This window comes from Micromys minutus (assembly GCF_963924665.1).
Source record: "Micromys minutus genome assembly, chromosome: 1".
Classification (NCBI taxonomy): domain Eukaryota; kingdom Metazoa; phylum Chordata; class Mammalia; order Rodentia; family Muridae; genus Micromys; species Micromys minutus.
In genome coordinates this window covers 170,021,328-170,038,542 of record NC_137969.1, presented here as the reverse complement: position 1 = coordinate 170,038,542, position 17,215 = coordinate 170,021,328, and the positions used below count along the sequence as shown (strand labels likewise).

General features: G+C 41.3%; 1 protein-coding gene across 1 annotated transcript in view; it reads right to left on the bottom strand.

Annotated features, from left to right (window-relative positions):
- Positions 1 to 17,215, bottom strand: part of NOL10 (nucleolar protein 10) — a 77,259-nt gene that overhangs the window by 14,134 nt on the left and 45,910 nt on the right. Inside the window, exons 14-17 of the mRNA XM_080920813.1 lie at positions 9,727 to 9,853; positions 8,414 to 8,493; positions 8,133 to 8,231; positions 6,706 to 6,795 (exon numbers count right to left, since the gene is read on the bottom strand). Coding sequence (XP_080776939.1) covers positions 6,706 to 6,795; positions 8,133 to 8,231; positions 8,414 to 8,493; positions 9,727 to 9,853 — 396 coding nt within the window. The remainder of the gene's footprint in view (positions 1 to 6,705; positions 6,796 to 8,132; positions 8,232 to 8,413; positions 8,494 to 9,726; positions 9,854 to 17,215) is intronic.

Sequence of the window (17,215 nt, the reverse complement as noted above, 5' to 3'; positions counted from 1 at the left end):
CAATGGAGGAGTTTAAGCTGTTAATCAGTGTGCTGGTGTAGCTGGCAGCAGCAGTTTACTGTCTCCAACCGAGGAACCCTGGAACTCCGACTAGAAAGTTGGAACATTTCCATGCATTCTAAGGATAACTCCATTGTTTTATTCCTTGGGCCATGGATTATTCTTAACAGACAAAGTACTATCTCTACATAACAAAGCTTTGGCTATTCAGATTTATCACAGAACTCTGAACTGACATTAAATTCCTTTTTATTTGTACTGTTTTAAGTAGCAAGCTTCCTAACATGTACAACAAACACATTCACTCCCTGACTCAGATGATGGTCATTTCACACTCAAGGCCTAGAAGCCAGTGGAAACCAACCACCCAGGGATGATTATAAATCAGACTGAAAGCTTAGAACAGAGCTGGGAAGTGGCGGTTCTCGCTTCACTCCACTCCGGAACTCAGTTCTGAATGCAGCATTTGTGTAGCAGAGCTACATAAAAACGTGGTGAATCACAAGCCATGGTGAAGCATGGCCCACTTATTACTTATCTGAAACTATAAACTGACAATCTCTTAACTAAAAATCCCAAGAGATACAAGTTCCAAAGTCATCCTTGAGAAAATATCATTTCTAAAACAGACCAAGGAAAGAAAAGATCTAGTATCTGATCCCAGCTTCAGAGGGAAGAAAAAAACAAAACAAAACAGCAATGTGTTTGCTACAGGCTCTGTATGAAAAGAGTGAGCAGAAAGAATGTATGAAAGATGTTCAGGTGCATGAAAGAACTCAGAGGAAAAAAAGAGTAATCTAATAGAAATATCCAAGAGGGTATCCTGGGGACATGGCACTGAGGAGACCTAAAACCAAATAGGATTTAACAAGTAGAAATTTGCAGAGAAGGGATGGATGATCAGCAGTTAAGAGCACTTACTACTCTAGCAGAGGATCTATGTTTTGTTCCCAGTATCTACACTAGGCAGCTCACAACTAACTATCTGTAACTCATTCCAGTGAATCCACATCTTCTAGCCTCTTTGGGTACCTGCATGTGCATGCGTGCGTGTGTGTATGCATACATACACACATTTTTTTTTTTAAATCAAAAAAAGAAATACGAAGACAGCATTTCAATTGACTGAGGAGTAATGAATCATCTGACAAGAGCAGACTGGCAATTTGGAATAGATACCTTAAAAGACAAAAACTAAAAACAACCAAGGCAGACTATAGACACTCTCATTACTTTATGACTGCTCTGAAGACCTGGGGGAGCCACTATTCAGAGAAAGGCAGGAGAGAGGAACACACGATGATAAGCTGGAGAGTGCTCGCAGGACTGCAGCAGACAAGGGAAACTGCTCTAAGAGGTGGCAGCAACAAGGTGCATGGCACAGGGCTAAGGAACAGACAAGAGCCATTACAAGACTCAGGGGCATCCTAGGAAGTGATGAAGGGGCAGGGCCTGGACTAGGGTGATGGAAATCAAAAGGTGGGACTGATTCCAGCCAGGGATGAAAGTATGAAACACACTTCTACGAAACTAAAGCAGCAGCAGCAGCAGCAGCTGGATAAGACGAGAGCTAAGGATTAGGCATGGAGTTGGAAACAGCTCTTAGATTCTTGGTCTGAGTGGGCAGATACTGGGAAGACTGAGCTGGGAGCCACATTAGGGCATCGGGATAAAAGGTGTGGGCTAGAGTGAAGGGCAGGAAGACATTTAAGACTAAGTGTGACACAGACATCATTCACATTCCAATCGACACCAGTAGGTAGGTGTCTTGGGAGTAGTAGTTCACACAAGGACTGGGGGGGGGGGCAGTTACTAACCAATATTTCAGGTCAAAAGCCATGGGCCTATTAGATTAAAAAACAAAGAAGAAAATGTTTTAATATCTTGCTGTATTTGTCAAAATTATTATATTTAAAATAACAGAGACTGTTAAATAGGATATGTTGTTGGTATTTTAAAGATTTTTCTCCCCGTTATTTACAATAAACAATTATCCTGCCTAAAGACAAGTATGCTTTAGATGAATGATTATAAATAAAAACTCCTTTGACCTAGCTGTAAAAGTATTTCCCCTAGGGACTTTTGCTTGTCTAATTGCTTATTTTCACAGCCATCTTAAAAGAAAAAGGAATAAGATAGTGATGTTCTTAAAGTAGTTTACAAGTGTCTGGCTAGTGATCTGTCTTATGAATACACACATACACATGCTAAACACTGATTTGGTGTTTGGAAAACATGTGAATGTGGTGTTCTGCACTACCTCAAAGAATCACTTCTGTAGCTCCGAGCAGACACTTATTATCTTGTCTCAATATAGAAACATACAAAGACTATCTGCTACTTAAAACCCTGACTCTCTAGCTCCACCTCTAGCCTAAAGAAGGAGGGAGAGGAGGAGGTCCAGTGGGGGTTGGACAGGTTATGAGAGAGGGAAGAGAGCAGTAACAGGAAGGAAATGAAGGTTGGCATGCCAAGGGGAGATGCTCTCCCAGTCAGTAGGTAACAAGCAGGAAGATGGCCATAGACCCTAGAGTGCTGACTTGGGTACTCCCCCAAATACCTCAGCTTGTCCTCTCCTCTGTATTTTCATGGAGCTCTCTAGCTCCCCACCCCACCTATGAATAACCAAGACCCTGGCAGAAAATAATTTTTTTTCTTCCAAGAGAATTCCCTCTACACTAAAGACCTAGGTTTCTAGGCTGGTGGCTCAGTGAGCAACCAGCGATCTATCCATCTGGCCAGAACGCAGCACCTAGTATGACTATTTCAGGAGTCAACCCTCTCACTGCTGTCTGGAGGGCACAGGACAATGCAGTGTGAAGCTCCTGTAAGAATTTTTTTTTCTTAAGTGTTTTGTATTTGCCCTCGTGAGCCCTCACTGGACACTCATCTGGCGAATGGAAAGTATCTGGGTAGAAACTATGTTCCTTCAGAAACCCAGGGTTTTTCCAACTCTTTATGTAATGCAGAGAACATAGGGAGGTCCCAGGGTTTGAAGGTGATCAGTCCACAAAGACTTACAAGTGAGTTCTTCAGGAATATACAAACAAATACATCAGAGCTACACAGATTCTTGCCACGAGGTCCAGACTTATGGTACAGAACAAGGGGCTGATCGGTGAGAATGACACAAAAACTTGAAATGATTTCCAAACTCCAGGGAAAATCAGTCATGTGAGGATTCAGCTACAAATAGCATTTACACAGTTACAACATTGTAAAAGCCCAATATTGACTTCACCAAAATCACTATCCAGCTTCAGTGGAAAGGAAAAGTCAAGAAGCAGCACCACAGGCAATAGCAGGAAAGAGTTTATACCAAAACAACCAGCTAAAGAGGGGGAAGTGTGTCTCCACAGAAGCACAAGCAAGACAGGAAGGGAAGATAAGGGAATATGAGGTGTGATGTCCAACCCTCCCAGGAGGCTCTGTGAAAACATCTAGTTGAGTGCTCATATCATTGTAATTGGCAATTAAAGAAACTTTAAATGACAAAATTCTAATGTTAAAGCTATCTGATCTAACTCAGCATGTTTGCACATAATCATATTTTTTCCCAAAAGCGATACGCCCCTAGGGTCGCCTGTTTACGCAGCATAGGAGCATGGCATTGCTAGCATTTGCATCCCACAGTAAACTTACTTCACAGTGGTAATTAATGAGGAAAAAGTTAAAAATGCAGTGGGGTGGGGAGGGAAGAAAGGAGGACAGATGGTACAGAAGAGCTGGGAGTAGGAAATGGAACACTGTCATTGGCTGAGACTTTATAGATACAAATTGAGAAACAGGGTGAAGTGAATGTCTCAAAAGAAATCAGAAAGCAGTAGTAGCAGGAGGTAAATGTCTCACTTGCAACGATACCAGCAAAGCCCTTCTTATTAAAGGAACTCTCAAAATGGCTAGGATGGGGCTCACTGGCACAGAGCTTTCCTAGTATACATGGGACCCGGGGTTTAATCCCAGCACTGCAGACATGAATGTGCTCTTGGAGATAGTTAATGATATTAACAGGGACATGGATGAGACTTTGAAAAGCAGCAGTTTATTAGGGCAAAGGAAAACACTGGGTTCAAATTGCAAGAGTGGGAAAAGAAGACATCAAACATTGTTCAAATTATTCCTGACAGATTTTACAAACTAAGTAAAATACTGGGATATTTTCTGTTTTTGATGAACAGTCATTTAAAAAGCTTCAGTTGCCTATTTTCATTTTCCTAGACCAGGAGAGAGATCCTGAAGTTCTGAGAAAACTGTTAGGGGAGGAGCAAAGGTAATTCTTCACTGAACCGAGCACTGCTGTGAGTGCTTTCAGCTTTCCAGATCATCTACACCACTCAGTACTACCCTGCCTCCAGCCAGCCTTAACAGAAGACTCCCAGTGGAAGGGCTCAGCTGGTTAAATATGTCCCCAGCACCAACATGAAAATCTTCGTATAGTAGTGTGTCCTATAATCTCAGCACTGGGGAAGTAGAGATAATCAGAACCCAGGATTCACTGGCCACCTAGCCTAGCCTAATCCCAGGCACCAGGGAGACAGTGTCTCAAAAACCAGTATGGCCAGCACCTGAGGACTGTGGGAACATTCAGCACATGAACACACACACAAAGACCCTTTCCCAAACACAGTGCCTCCCAAAGGGAATGAACCAGTTTCTGCACCTTCATCACCATGACCTGTAAGATAGTTCTGTCATATACCATGCTGCTCAAAACAGCAAAACTGAGTTTAGTCCAAGTACCCTAGAGTATGGTTATGCCAAGGACTCTGAGCACAAAGCATACCTGAAATGCGTACCTCTATAGTCTAAATTAGCACCACTCTCTTCCTCTAGGAACTCCAGGAAGACAGTACAATGATCACTTCCACATGGCTTGTAAAATGAAATTATGAAGCTGAAAAAGTCATAGGCTAATCATCCTCAGACTCAGTAACAAGACCAATGTGAATGCTCTGGGGAGACTGTCAGCAAAGCAGGAAGCCACATATTTCTACCCTGTAGGTACACACACTCTGGGAATACACACTTGGTCACACACTGGCGTACACAGCTACAGTATAAAATGTGAATTAAAATGAGTAACCTTGCTCAGTATTGGTTTATTATTCATGCAAAGGACAGGGAAACATAAAACCACCCATGTGTTTTATAAGGGGCTTCTGAAGATTTAAATAATTTACTTAAAGAATATAATAGGCCAGGATGAAAGGCTGCTGGGGAGAGGCCAAGGAAGAAGAGGGCAGCATAATGAAGCATCTGGTCTGAACTCCAAAGAAGTGACAGTTCTAAGACAGTCCCTTCCCGTCCTTATGGGTTACAGGTGGAAGTGAAGCTGAGGGAGCCAGCTAGCATCACAGCCAGTGTACAGCCAGCATCGAATAAGAGCCTGGGCTCTGAGGAACCAAAGAGCACAGTAGGGAGCATGCAACTACAGACAGCTGGCATTCGCTACTAGACAAGGAGCCTGCTTGGCCCAAGGCTTCAAGGTTAGGCCCTTACTGCAGGTCCTGAATGCTCTCCCGATGAGCAAGGGCTTAGGGACAGTGAATACTATACAGATTCTCTGCCTGTCTGCTCTAAGCAGGTGAGGGAACAGGACTGGGGAGGACCTCAGAGTCTTCATAAATCTGGAAAAGCTAGGCACATCTTCCTACCTTGGGACAATAATAAAACTGTGCTAACTTTTATTATTTTATGTCTGGTCCCTGACTACTGTCACCTCAAGAAAAGGCAGGCAGGTAGCAGCTACATGGCAGTATGTACCCTCCCATAATGCCATGTCATAAACAAAATCAGTTACTTCTAGAATTAAAAACTCTGAACCAAAAAATCCCACAAAATCATGAAAATCAGGAGGTTCAAATTTTCATGTTCATTTTTAGAACATTTGTGAAACCACCCAGGTCATTAAGGGTGTGCATATCTGAAAAGCCGCCATGTGTTTGAAAGGTGTCACTTTAAGGAAGCAATGTGTGCTGTTCCATAACCTAATGGTGCAGTAATGAGGGGTGCCCTGGCCACAGTGGGGCTGGACACAGGCCAGTGGTGCAAACAGTGTGGGTTCAGAGAGTAATGCTGAATCCAGCAGTGTTGGCATAGACTGTCCAGTCACTGACCACACTGTGAGCTAACAGATGCATCACTGAACATCCAAGGCATATCATGGGCTAACCCAAATGCTAGCTTTCCCTGCCATATGCACATGGTACTGACCAAAAGAAGCAAGCTTCCTGAGCTCAGAAATAAGTTCAGCACAAAATAAATGCAAATAAAAGTAAAAAATGAGACAGCAAACCTAGACAGTACAGAAAAAGCCATTAGCAATTTAGCAACAAAAAGATTAAGTAGATTTTAACATAGAATATGTAGCCATTTAAAACACAGAAAAATTAATATGTGAAACTATCACAGTTATCTTCTAGAAGTAGGTAAGACTTTAATATACACACAATAATCTTGCTAATACAGTGCATACCTTTAAGAGGCAATCCTTAATCACTGAGAAAACTGGCCCAATACTGCTTTCTCTCTATAGGATATAGGAGGGGGTGGTTTTTAACTTTTTTCTTCTTTCTTCTATTTTTCAAACTTCCCATACTGAGCAAGTATGGGGGTGGAGGAACCCCAATAACAAAGAGATGTACATTACTACCCACGAACTGCAAAGCAACTTAATGATACTTTCTGTGCCTTAGGACATCTTACCTTAACTTTCTTTTTCAGTGTAGACTTTTGTTTCTCCTCTTCCTCTTCAATTAATTTAAGTGCCAGCTCTTTGTTAACCTTTGGCAGTTTCTGGTAAAGAGATGGAATAAGATACACAGAGATGAGTACACTTAACATTAGAGGCCAGCAGGTTGGTGAGCAGTGTAAGTTCACAAAGGGCAGCTCATTCCTACTTCTTAGTACTGAACTTATAAGATCTGTATACAGAGCTGTAAGCACGGCGGTTGCTGGGAGCACACTCTCTTCCCAGCTCACTGGGAAGATGGCCACAGAAGGCCTGGGACCCTTGAATTGCAGCCACTTGCCCCACGTGCTCTCCCTCTGCTTGCAGTTGTGGGAACCTCTGAAATGCTTCTTGCTCTGTAGAGGGTGAACTCAGAGTCTAGATGGGAGTGGAAGGACTCTCAGATAAGCGCTGGGCTACCTACTCTCTTTTTTCACATCGTGTTCATTTCTGTACTAAGTAAAATGTAACTCTGGCAGGTACACATCTCCTTTCTGCTAAAACTCATGCACATTCTGATCTCTGCTGTTATAAACTCTGAATAAGCTGTGGAAAATGGAACAAGCACTGAGGTCATCTCAGGAAAGGCACCAGTCTTTGTTACCGAGAGTGTGTATTTTACATACACATTGTAAAGCAATGTTCAGTTATAAATATTTTATCACTCTGTGCTTTGACTTAATGGATGGGATGCCAGAGAGCCAGGAAGGCAGGAGTAGGCAGACAGGAAGCTCCTCCCTGTCTGCTCATGGTCTGGCTGGAATAACCAACAGCAGTTCTTTGCCAGGGGAATAGCAGGTGGTTCTGGAAGCAGTGGTATTCACCAGTCTTCAGTTCTCAACACACCCAGGATCACCCTCAGACCCCTTTGGAGTTTGGGTCCTCTGGCTCCCACACCTTTCTTGCTGCCTGGATCTAAGTCACTGTCCCTCTTCTCTCCATCTCAGTGCTTCTGTCTTTTGGGTGCTCTAATGCCTGGCAGACACTAAATCCTCTCCATCAATACAACTGGTGCTGGTTGTTTCCTGTACTAGCATCCTGGGATGCAGAGAACCTGAGAACCAAGCACACTAGGAGGAAATGGAGACAAGCAGATTTCTAACATCTGTCAAAGTGAAAACAGCTGGAACTGTTAACAGGTGTTCTCAGTGCAGCCCACAGCAGCTGCTGTAGATCAAAGCACTAAAACCCAGCGTGTCTTTGCCTTTGGTTATTATCAAGTACATATTATTACCCAAACACCTAACCACCCAACCTCATGACAAAGTACACCAAGAAGGCAAAAGATGTGAACTAAAAAATGTAAATTTGTGGATATGATGGCAGGCTTCTTCAGGGTAAGACACAAAATGAAGATTAACTATTTTTCTCAGGTAATTGAAATGCTGAGTAGAATCTTTACCTTTAATTGGACTCTCTGTGCACGTGTTTCTTCTATTTTCTGTCGAATTTTATCTTTCCTATATTCTTCATAAGCAAATGGATTGACCATCAATTTCACCTTTTCAAAACAAAAGAATGAAATTAATCAGAATCAGTATTTAGTAGCATATATACCACGACTATTGTACCAAGGAAAGTAGATCCCTCCCAATGCAGATGTATGCTTTCTGAAGGCAAACATAGGCAGAAGCAGCTATGGATGCTTTACCATTACCTGAAATATCCGTAGCCCATACTTACTTTGTGGTAGAGTCTGATATCCATGAAAAACCCATGCATATATGCTCGGAGGAAAGGTGATCCAATGAGATGTGTGAGCCCTGCCAAAGTTAATCAGAAGAGGGTAGGTCTTTATGACATTTTCATTAAAATTTAAGTTTTTCTTTCCTTCTTTATTAATGGTTATTTTATGTGTATGGGTGTTTTGTGTGCATGTATGTCTGTGTACCACATGCACGCAGTGCCCATGGAGACCAGAAGACGATGCTGGAACTGGGATTAATTATAGAAGTCATGAGCAGCCAACTGGTGCTCGGAATTGAACCTCGAAGAGCAGACAGTACTCTCGCTCATGGAGCTTTCTCCAGTCTTTAAAATTTAAGTTTTTCTTAAACAACAATTTAATTAAGATATGGTTCCCCTTTAAAGCAATAGAATTATTCATGGCAGTTTAAAGCTGTATGCATACAACAACAAAAGGGAAACATTAAACTTGCAGTGTTCTATTATAACTATAGAAGCTAACACACAGCTTATGTGTCGAATGGACTTAGCACCCAACATTTTCTGAGTATGTGGTCTGATTAATTACCCAATATAAAAATCTTTGTTAGTGTTGTCATTTGAAGGTCTTTAGGGAATCGAGGTCTTGCTCTTTAGTGATGATTCTCACTACAGGTCTAAAAGCCATTCGTGTGCTCAGACTCAGACTGCAAAATCCACACACCTTGATTTAAGATAAATCTCTCTGAAACTAAGTCAGGTATTTGCTACAGTGATGGAAAGTTGCATATCCAATTATAAAATCCAGACTCAAAACTCTGAAACTTTTGAGTGGCAACTTGGTACTCAAGGGTTCTGAACTTTGGAGCACATCAGACTTCAGGCTGGATGTTCAGCCTGTGCTCAGAGTCCTTTCTATTGGAAGACTTAGGTTTTGGATTAGGTCCTTTATGAATAAATCTAAGAGATCTAAGAACCATCTGTTTACAGTCCGAGAGAGTTTCAGGGTATCATTTTATTTACATTTATCATACCCTCAAAGGTACATTTGACTCACACAGCCGAGAGACGCCACACTCTCAGGATAGGATGTCACTAGGCTAAAAGGGAGCCCGACCCAGTTAAGGCACAAAAACCTTCAGCCAGTTGAATTTACCAAAGTTTTTCTGAGCAGAGATTATAAAGTTGATCATTTAGAACATTTTAATATCTGATCTGGCAGAAATGGGACATTTGGAAAGACCAGATAAAAATGGCTCAGTGGATTCTAACGCTAAAAACTCACAAATGTGAAAATAAGACAATTTCATAAATACTTGATCACATTTTACCTAAATTTTCAAGGTCTTTCTTGGTGACAAATTTGTAATCATCATACACTGTGCTCTCTGGATTCTCTTCTAATTCTTCTGTCAGGTTGTCTAGGAAGGAACACCACCTGGGAGCAGGACCCAAAACCTGAGAGGAGACAGTAAAAGGTCAAACACAACTCATCTTGCAGCCAGAATTCTTTAACCATAGTTGCAAGTATTAGATTTGCAGAGGAAATTTGAAACCAGAGGAAAGATAGCTACAATATGTGTAAACATGGCAGAGAATATAATGGAAAGGGAACAAACAGAGTAGAAAAATTAGGCTAGAAAAGGGAAAGATGCTAAGGTATTAGGTATTACGCTGTTACATTACAACTATCAAAAATACAGACAAGAAATTCAGACACTTAGCATAACTTCTATCTATCCATTTACTTATCATGTCAAAATATCACTTAAAATAATACTAGAATTCTATAACACATATTTAGTATCATAAATATATTATAACATATTTAGCTTGTGATTTCTGGGTAGCATTCTATTGTTAACAGTATCTTTCTCTGCACTATGCCACGTCCATTAAAGTCAGTGCTTATTTCAAAGGAAATCTGCTCTTTCCTAGAGAATACTACAGACAAAAGAACCCAAGGTCAGCATAATGGAACTTCCAATGATAACCTGTTTACTTCAGCAGTAATTATAGGGGATGGGGGCAACCAAATCATAATGAGTTATGAAATTGAGTTTAACCTTTCTCGAGAAGGTAGGAGGAAGAGACACAGCAAAGGAAAATAGCCTCTGTTAACGCCTCTTCAATTAAAGGGCAAGCAACGCACTACTGAAGAGGTTACAGGGCTATGGGCATGAAAACAAGTCTTACTGAGCATAGAGGAACCTTACAGATCAGTTCCCCAGTACTGCAATTCATTCTATTTTAAATGATAAGTGAAATGGTTTGATTTCAAATACAGATAAATTTTCAAAAAATTAAAGGCATCTAAAACAATCATTAAAGGCCCTCTTAAAGAAACTGCTGTGGTTTTGGGTAATTGTGGGGCAGCAGTTTAAAATCAACTGGCACCCATTCTCAGCATTACAATACATAAAGTTCTTCTTGGCTATGATCCCTTAAACGTTTATAAACTCTACACCTAGAGAAAAGGCATGGACAGTGTGCATGTAAGTGTGCACACACTCACAGTCGTCACATGAAACCAAAGCAATCAAACAAATCCAATATGACTTCAGCTGAAATAAAAACAGTGACAAGTCAGAAAGCTCAGGGTCCCTTGGGAGAGCTGGGAAGAGCATGTGCACTTGCCAAGCAGGGTTATTCTTTCAGCTACTTGGGAACCTGAAGGCATAAAGCTTGCCTGCGAGGCCATCTTTCTTCTTTTAGACACAGAGAAGCGCTTCACTGATACTTTTCTACAATACAAGGCCCCAGATATCAAGATGTAAGACCCTCATGAGTTTTGTTAATGCTGAATTCATGGCACCTAGGACAGTCTTCAAGCTGTAAGAAGTATGTACAGGCTTTACACACACAGACATTATTAAACTCTACACATTATTAAAATGTCTCTGGTAAAACCTTTCCTTATTCAGATAAAAAATGTTTATGTAGCTTATAAAACTATCAGCTATAAAATCACTTTTGGGTGAACATCAGATCTAGTTTGACTCCAATGCAAGGGACTGTCATCCATAGGACAGCAAACCAACACAGAGGTATACCCTGTTACCAACAGGAGACCAGTCCTTAAGACTCATGCCAATGTGCAGGTGCAGATCAAACAGCACAGCTTTTGCTTGTCAATGAGACAAGCCCTCCTATGTAGTTTAAAATCACAACACATGACTGGCTGAGCAGATGTGTGGGCTCAGTTAATCCCCGTCACTGCAAAACACCATCTCTAGATTATTTACAAAGTACTTAAAGAATTTTTTTTTTTTTTTTTAATTTGGTGGTTTGGGGAGGAGCTAGAGAGTGCTTATTGCCCCTGCAGAGGATCTGGGTTCAGTTAACATCAGATGGCTCACAATTGCCTGTAATTGTTTTAGGGAACCCAAACCCAACTTTCTTCTAGTCTTATATGGTACATATAAACTTTCTCTCTCTCTCCCCCTCTCTCTTAAAAACAAGTTCTTTTAAAAGTTAACAAGTGTTATGTAAATATGTAAAAACTATCACATTAAATGTTTAAAGCAAAGTGACCCCCAAAGCCCTGGATGCTAAAAACCCAAAACCCAAGCATTCTGTAACAGTTTTCTCCAGGATTGAAACATTTCACCCTGCTGGGAAGCTCTACAACTCAAAATAGCTTCAGGAAGTCCCTGAAAGTGAGGAGATTCACTAGGCCTTCCCTACCAGAATAAGCAATAGAAGCTGAGAGTCCCTCTTAAGCAAGCTGAGCTGCAAAGAAGACTGAGACCAGACCAGCTGCCCAGAAGAGGTTTAGACCACTTGAGTTGAGATACCTGGGAAAGAGATTCTTCAACCTGTTGAGTTGCCTATAGGCTGTATACCGTTTTCTAGGTTCCCAGTCTTTGTGAGCTGCTGGGTTAGGCTTTGGTGATGCAATTGTCTTTTGAATCACTACTTTTCCTGTAAGTGATCCCAATAAAACTCAGTTCACCAAGTTGGACTCTGGTGGTATTTGTCCTTTGGTTTGTTGTGGGATACCTATTAGGGTGAGTAGACACATTGCATCTTCCCAGGAAAAGTTTTGTCACACATAACCAAGTCTGTATATACTCAGCATGTAGACAATATTTTTAATCTGTAGCTCACTGACTGCAGGTGGGAGAAACACGGATGAGGCCAGGTGGAGCCTTAGCATCGAAGCAGCTATAAGCATGAAGGACCAAGAATGGGCTTCACACTCTGACTTCTCTTAGAAATGGTGATGGAAATAACAAAATGTCAGACCAGATGCAAATACAAATCTAGTTTTCCAGAGCCTCTTCAAAAACAACATTATTACATTTATTAGTGTATGTAGTGGGGGGAGGTGTCATATGGAGGTCAGAGGACAACTGTCAGGGAATGATGTGTGTCCCAGGGACCAAACTCAGGTTAAAATGAGGCTTAGTTTAGTGGCCGGCACCTTTATCTGCTGAGCCACCTTATATGGCCCCAGGCTTCTTTTATGATGTCCTGTGACTTTCCTTTTGATTACTTACCTGGATTTTCATGGAATCGCTTTAATTTGTTTCTCAGGAGACAGGCTTACTTATGATAATCTCTACAAACATATTTGTGGCCATTAAATTTTCTACCAAATCCAAAATTAAACCTATTTGTGACTTTATTGACACACTTTCTACTTCCTTTCCAGAGAGACCTCACAGCCACCATTAGAAAGTGTAGCTTACTGAAGGTATTAACTATGTACTTCTCCACACCAGGGCTGCATTGTAGCACATGCCCATGATCCCAGCACTTGAGAGGCAGAGGTAGAAAGATGAATAGTCCAAGGCCATTCTGAACATAGTGAGTTGAGACCAGCCTGGGTTCAGATTGTTCCCTAAAATAAAATAAGGTGTAAGCACTGAGATTAAACTGTAGTAATGTTAATCTGAGTTTTAGGATCAGGGGACAAAAGACTACAGCAGAGCAATGCCCCTTTGAATGACTCATAATTACTCAGGCTAATGTGTGTAAACTTGGATGTACAATTAGGCAGCTCATTATGCTGCAAATGCAATTATATGCTCAAAGACAGCTCCTCCCTTTGGCTCGCCCAGTCTGTGATCGCTCATTATAAAGCCTCAGCTGTCAAAATTGGAAAATACATGCTGGTGTTGGTGGGTCTTATAGTCAACATGGAGTAAGCTATAGAAGGAAATTTTTATATTATAGATTAGCTAAGTTTGGTATATATTTGCTACAGGAAGCAATACCATATATACATATACATATATATATTATAGTACAGTACCATCATCTTTTACCTATAATTTTCATATTTAAAAAACTATTGTTTTCTTTTTTATAACTGACCCAATTCCTTAGGACTCAAGTTTTACTTGAATTGATATTTGAGCCTCTTTCTTATCTTTGTTTGAAATCAGTAATATGAATATATGTGATTCTGCTATAGATATTCTTAACGCATTTAATAGTGGGCTACTAGCCCAGACTGCACCTGACATTTCATATAACCTATGCTATATTTGCTCTATTATTATTTTTTAAGACGACAAATTTTCTGTGCTGTAAAGCATGAGCTCAGTTCTTTCTGATGAGGATAAAAGGCTTCATGGTGAGAATAGCAGCTTGCAGTTTGGACCTAAGTTTAAGTCCCCTTTGAGTGGTCACTAGCATGGTCACTGAGGTGGCAGCACAAAAGTGCACACTTGGCTTCTGGCATTCAGGGAACTAGAAATGGTGGTGTTTTATCCTGTCTCTTCTTAGAATGAAACAATTAAATAACTTAATAGTTAACTCACATTGCTGCTAAGTGATAAGATTAAGTCTGAATCAGCATTGCTGATAGTCAGCTAATATAGTTCTTTTTGTTTTTTTTTTATTAGATTTGTTTACTTATTTGTGAATTGTATATGTATATGGCTGCTCACATACGGTGGTCAGAGGACTTTTTCCACCACGTGAGTCCCAAGGGTAGAACTTAGGCTGCCAGGCTAGGCAGCAGGCACCTTTACCCATCAAGCCATCTCTTCCTCTCAGGACCTGGAATGTGTTAAGTGCATTGTCTGAGCTACAGCTTCTAGCTCAGAGAACATGACATAGCTGACAGAAAGTTAACAGACTATCAGTTGCTTTTTAAAAAAGAAAGTTTTCCTCAAGTTATAAAAGCAAAACTTAGTAATGAGTGTGTCTTTAAGAGTTATCTGACATGGAACATTATGCCTTGGAAGACAGCAAGAGACTTTGACACGTTAACATGCAGTCATTATAAACATAGCAGATCCATGAGCAAAGCCCTGGTGTGGAGAAGCGCACAGTTAATACCTTCAGTAAGCTACACTTTCTAATGGTGGCTGTGAGGTCTCTCTGGAAAGGAAGTAGAAAGTGTGTCAATAAAGTCACAAATAGGTTTAATTTTGGATTTGGTAGAAAATTTAATGGCCACAAATATGTTTGTAGAGATTATCATAAGTAAGCCTGTCTCCTGAGAAACAAATTAAAGCGATTCCATGAAAATCCAGGTAAGTAATCAAAAGGAAAGTCACAGGACATCATAAAAGAAGCCTGGGGCCATATAAGGTGGCTCAGCAGATAAAGGTGCCGGCCACTAAACTAAGCCTCATTTTAACCTGAGTTTGGTCCCTGGGACACACATTCACACTGGAAAAGGAGAAAAATTATCTGCTGTGATTTACTTTTGATTTAGTTTAGAAACAGTTTAGATATTAAAAATACTAAGAACAAGGCTAAATAAAACCAACAAACCCTGTTTACAGTGTTCTCTCCCTGTCAGCTGGTCTATGCAAGGCTCTGAAAGTACAGATGAGCATTAGACAGCATGTCTACATTAAGAGCCAACAGTTAAATATAAAATTAAAGCCAATATTAAGAACTACAGGATCTTTCACATACTAATAGCACCTTCTACCCCAACCAAGCCTTGTTAAAATGACAGTAAACAAATATAAAAAGGACTTTAGGACAGAGGAGGGTACAGTGGCGTAGGGAGCACACCTTGTCAGCAGGTCCACAGACAGGAGTGGGAAGACAGAGACAGCACATCAAGGTGATCTGAGCAGGCGGGAAGAAGCATGGCATGAGGAAGGGGTGACAGGGCTGGGAACGCTTAATCCCCACCATCTCTAAAGAGACTAGAGGACACAAATCTCTGGTAAACCCAAGCTGCACCACATGGCTTTGGGACCGAAAGGAACAAAGGTGAAAGTGACTCAAGCTGTGGGGCTAAAATGACAACTGTCAAATCCTGGGCTCCCCTGTGCCAGTCCCTTAAGTGCCAGAGGTCAAGTGGGCACTGCTGTGCTTCCACCTCAGGAAGAACCAGGGAGTATTCTCTGCAGGAAACCAAAGATCCTGAGGTATCTGCAAACAGTGGCTTAAGGGGTCAGAAGGAAAACGTCCAGGGGACAAGACAAGGTGCAAAGAGATTCATAGGCCACAGTCCATTGCCTCATCTCACAGGGAACCCCAGGGATAGTTTCTAGTCACACGGAGTCCCCAGGAACATTGACTGACTCACTCTTACAGAGAATCTACAGGCAGTATTCCACGGCCTTATTTTTAAGCAAAAAAAAAAAAAAAAAAAAAAAAACAAAAAAAAAAAAAAAACAAAACAGGTAGCCAAAGATGTCCTTATTCAGGCAAGACCATCAAACAAAAACACCTTTCACTGTAGAGAAAGTGAGCAAAGCTAAGCAGAAACCCTGTCCTCCAGGAAGCAAGAAAAAGGTTCCACAGGCACTGTGGGCAAAGTGGGAGGAGAAACGTGACTGGACAGAGTCCCAACAGACACTGCTGAGCACATCTGGCAACTGCAAAGGTGGTGTGCTCAGAACTGTGAGGTCAGCAAAAAGACCTGCCTGGTACAGCCAACAGGGCCCTTCCTGCAGGCTGCTCACTTCTCTTGTAGTGAGTAAAAAGGAGGCCATCGGAGGGCTCTAGCGTAGGACTGACACGATCTGACTTGCATTTACAAGATCACTCTAATAGAGGTTGGGAGACGTGCTGATTCCAAGTATTTAAAGAAATTCTGTTCAATCGTTAACTGACAACTATGAAAGACAGAGACTTCTGTGGCTCCATATAACAAAGAAATCAGATTTTATAGTTAGTCCAGGAGCATAACTACACAAAGAACAACAAACTCTGAATGTGGGGAGATGAATTCCATAATTTCCACATTATCTTTAAAGTTTCTAGTTTTCAACAACAAAACCCAACAAGACACAGAGGCAGGGGACACACGGGCCTGAGGAGAACATGGGATGAAGGGCACCTTGTATGTGTTGGAGCTGGAATAATAGAATCTGCCTTAGGAACAGCTTTCTGCATGATGTCATTAAGATGCTCAGCAACCTGACAGCTGGGGGAGGGAGGGAGTGTTGCACACACAGAACGAACTAAATCTATCACTCAGCAGAAAGGAAAAAATGAGCGCAGCACAGATGGACCCTGATCTCATCTATATTGCGAGCATTCCATTTGCACGCAAGGTTCAGAAACAGTTGTACAGCGATAGAGTGGTTGGTGGGACTGTGAGAGGAAGAGGGCACCAGGGAACTTCCTTTTGGGTGAAGGACCTGAGAGACGGTGGTGACAACATGATTCTGAATACATAAGAAGCCACTAGATTATAAAAGAAGCCCTTTAAAAGACAAACACTAGACTTTTTGACAAAGTTTTTTTTTAAAATCAAATTAAGGATCACGTGATGCACTTATCTAGAAGATTCTACTCCACCATTCCTGCCTTTCAGATGGGAACATTCTCTGAAGAACTCGGGCCAACTGAACTGTCCAGGTTCCCATTCTGAAGTATGCTCCCCATAATGAG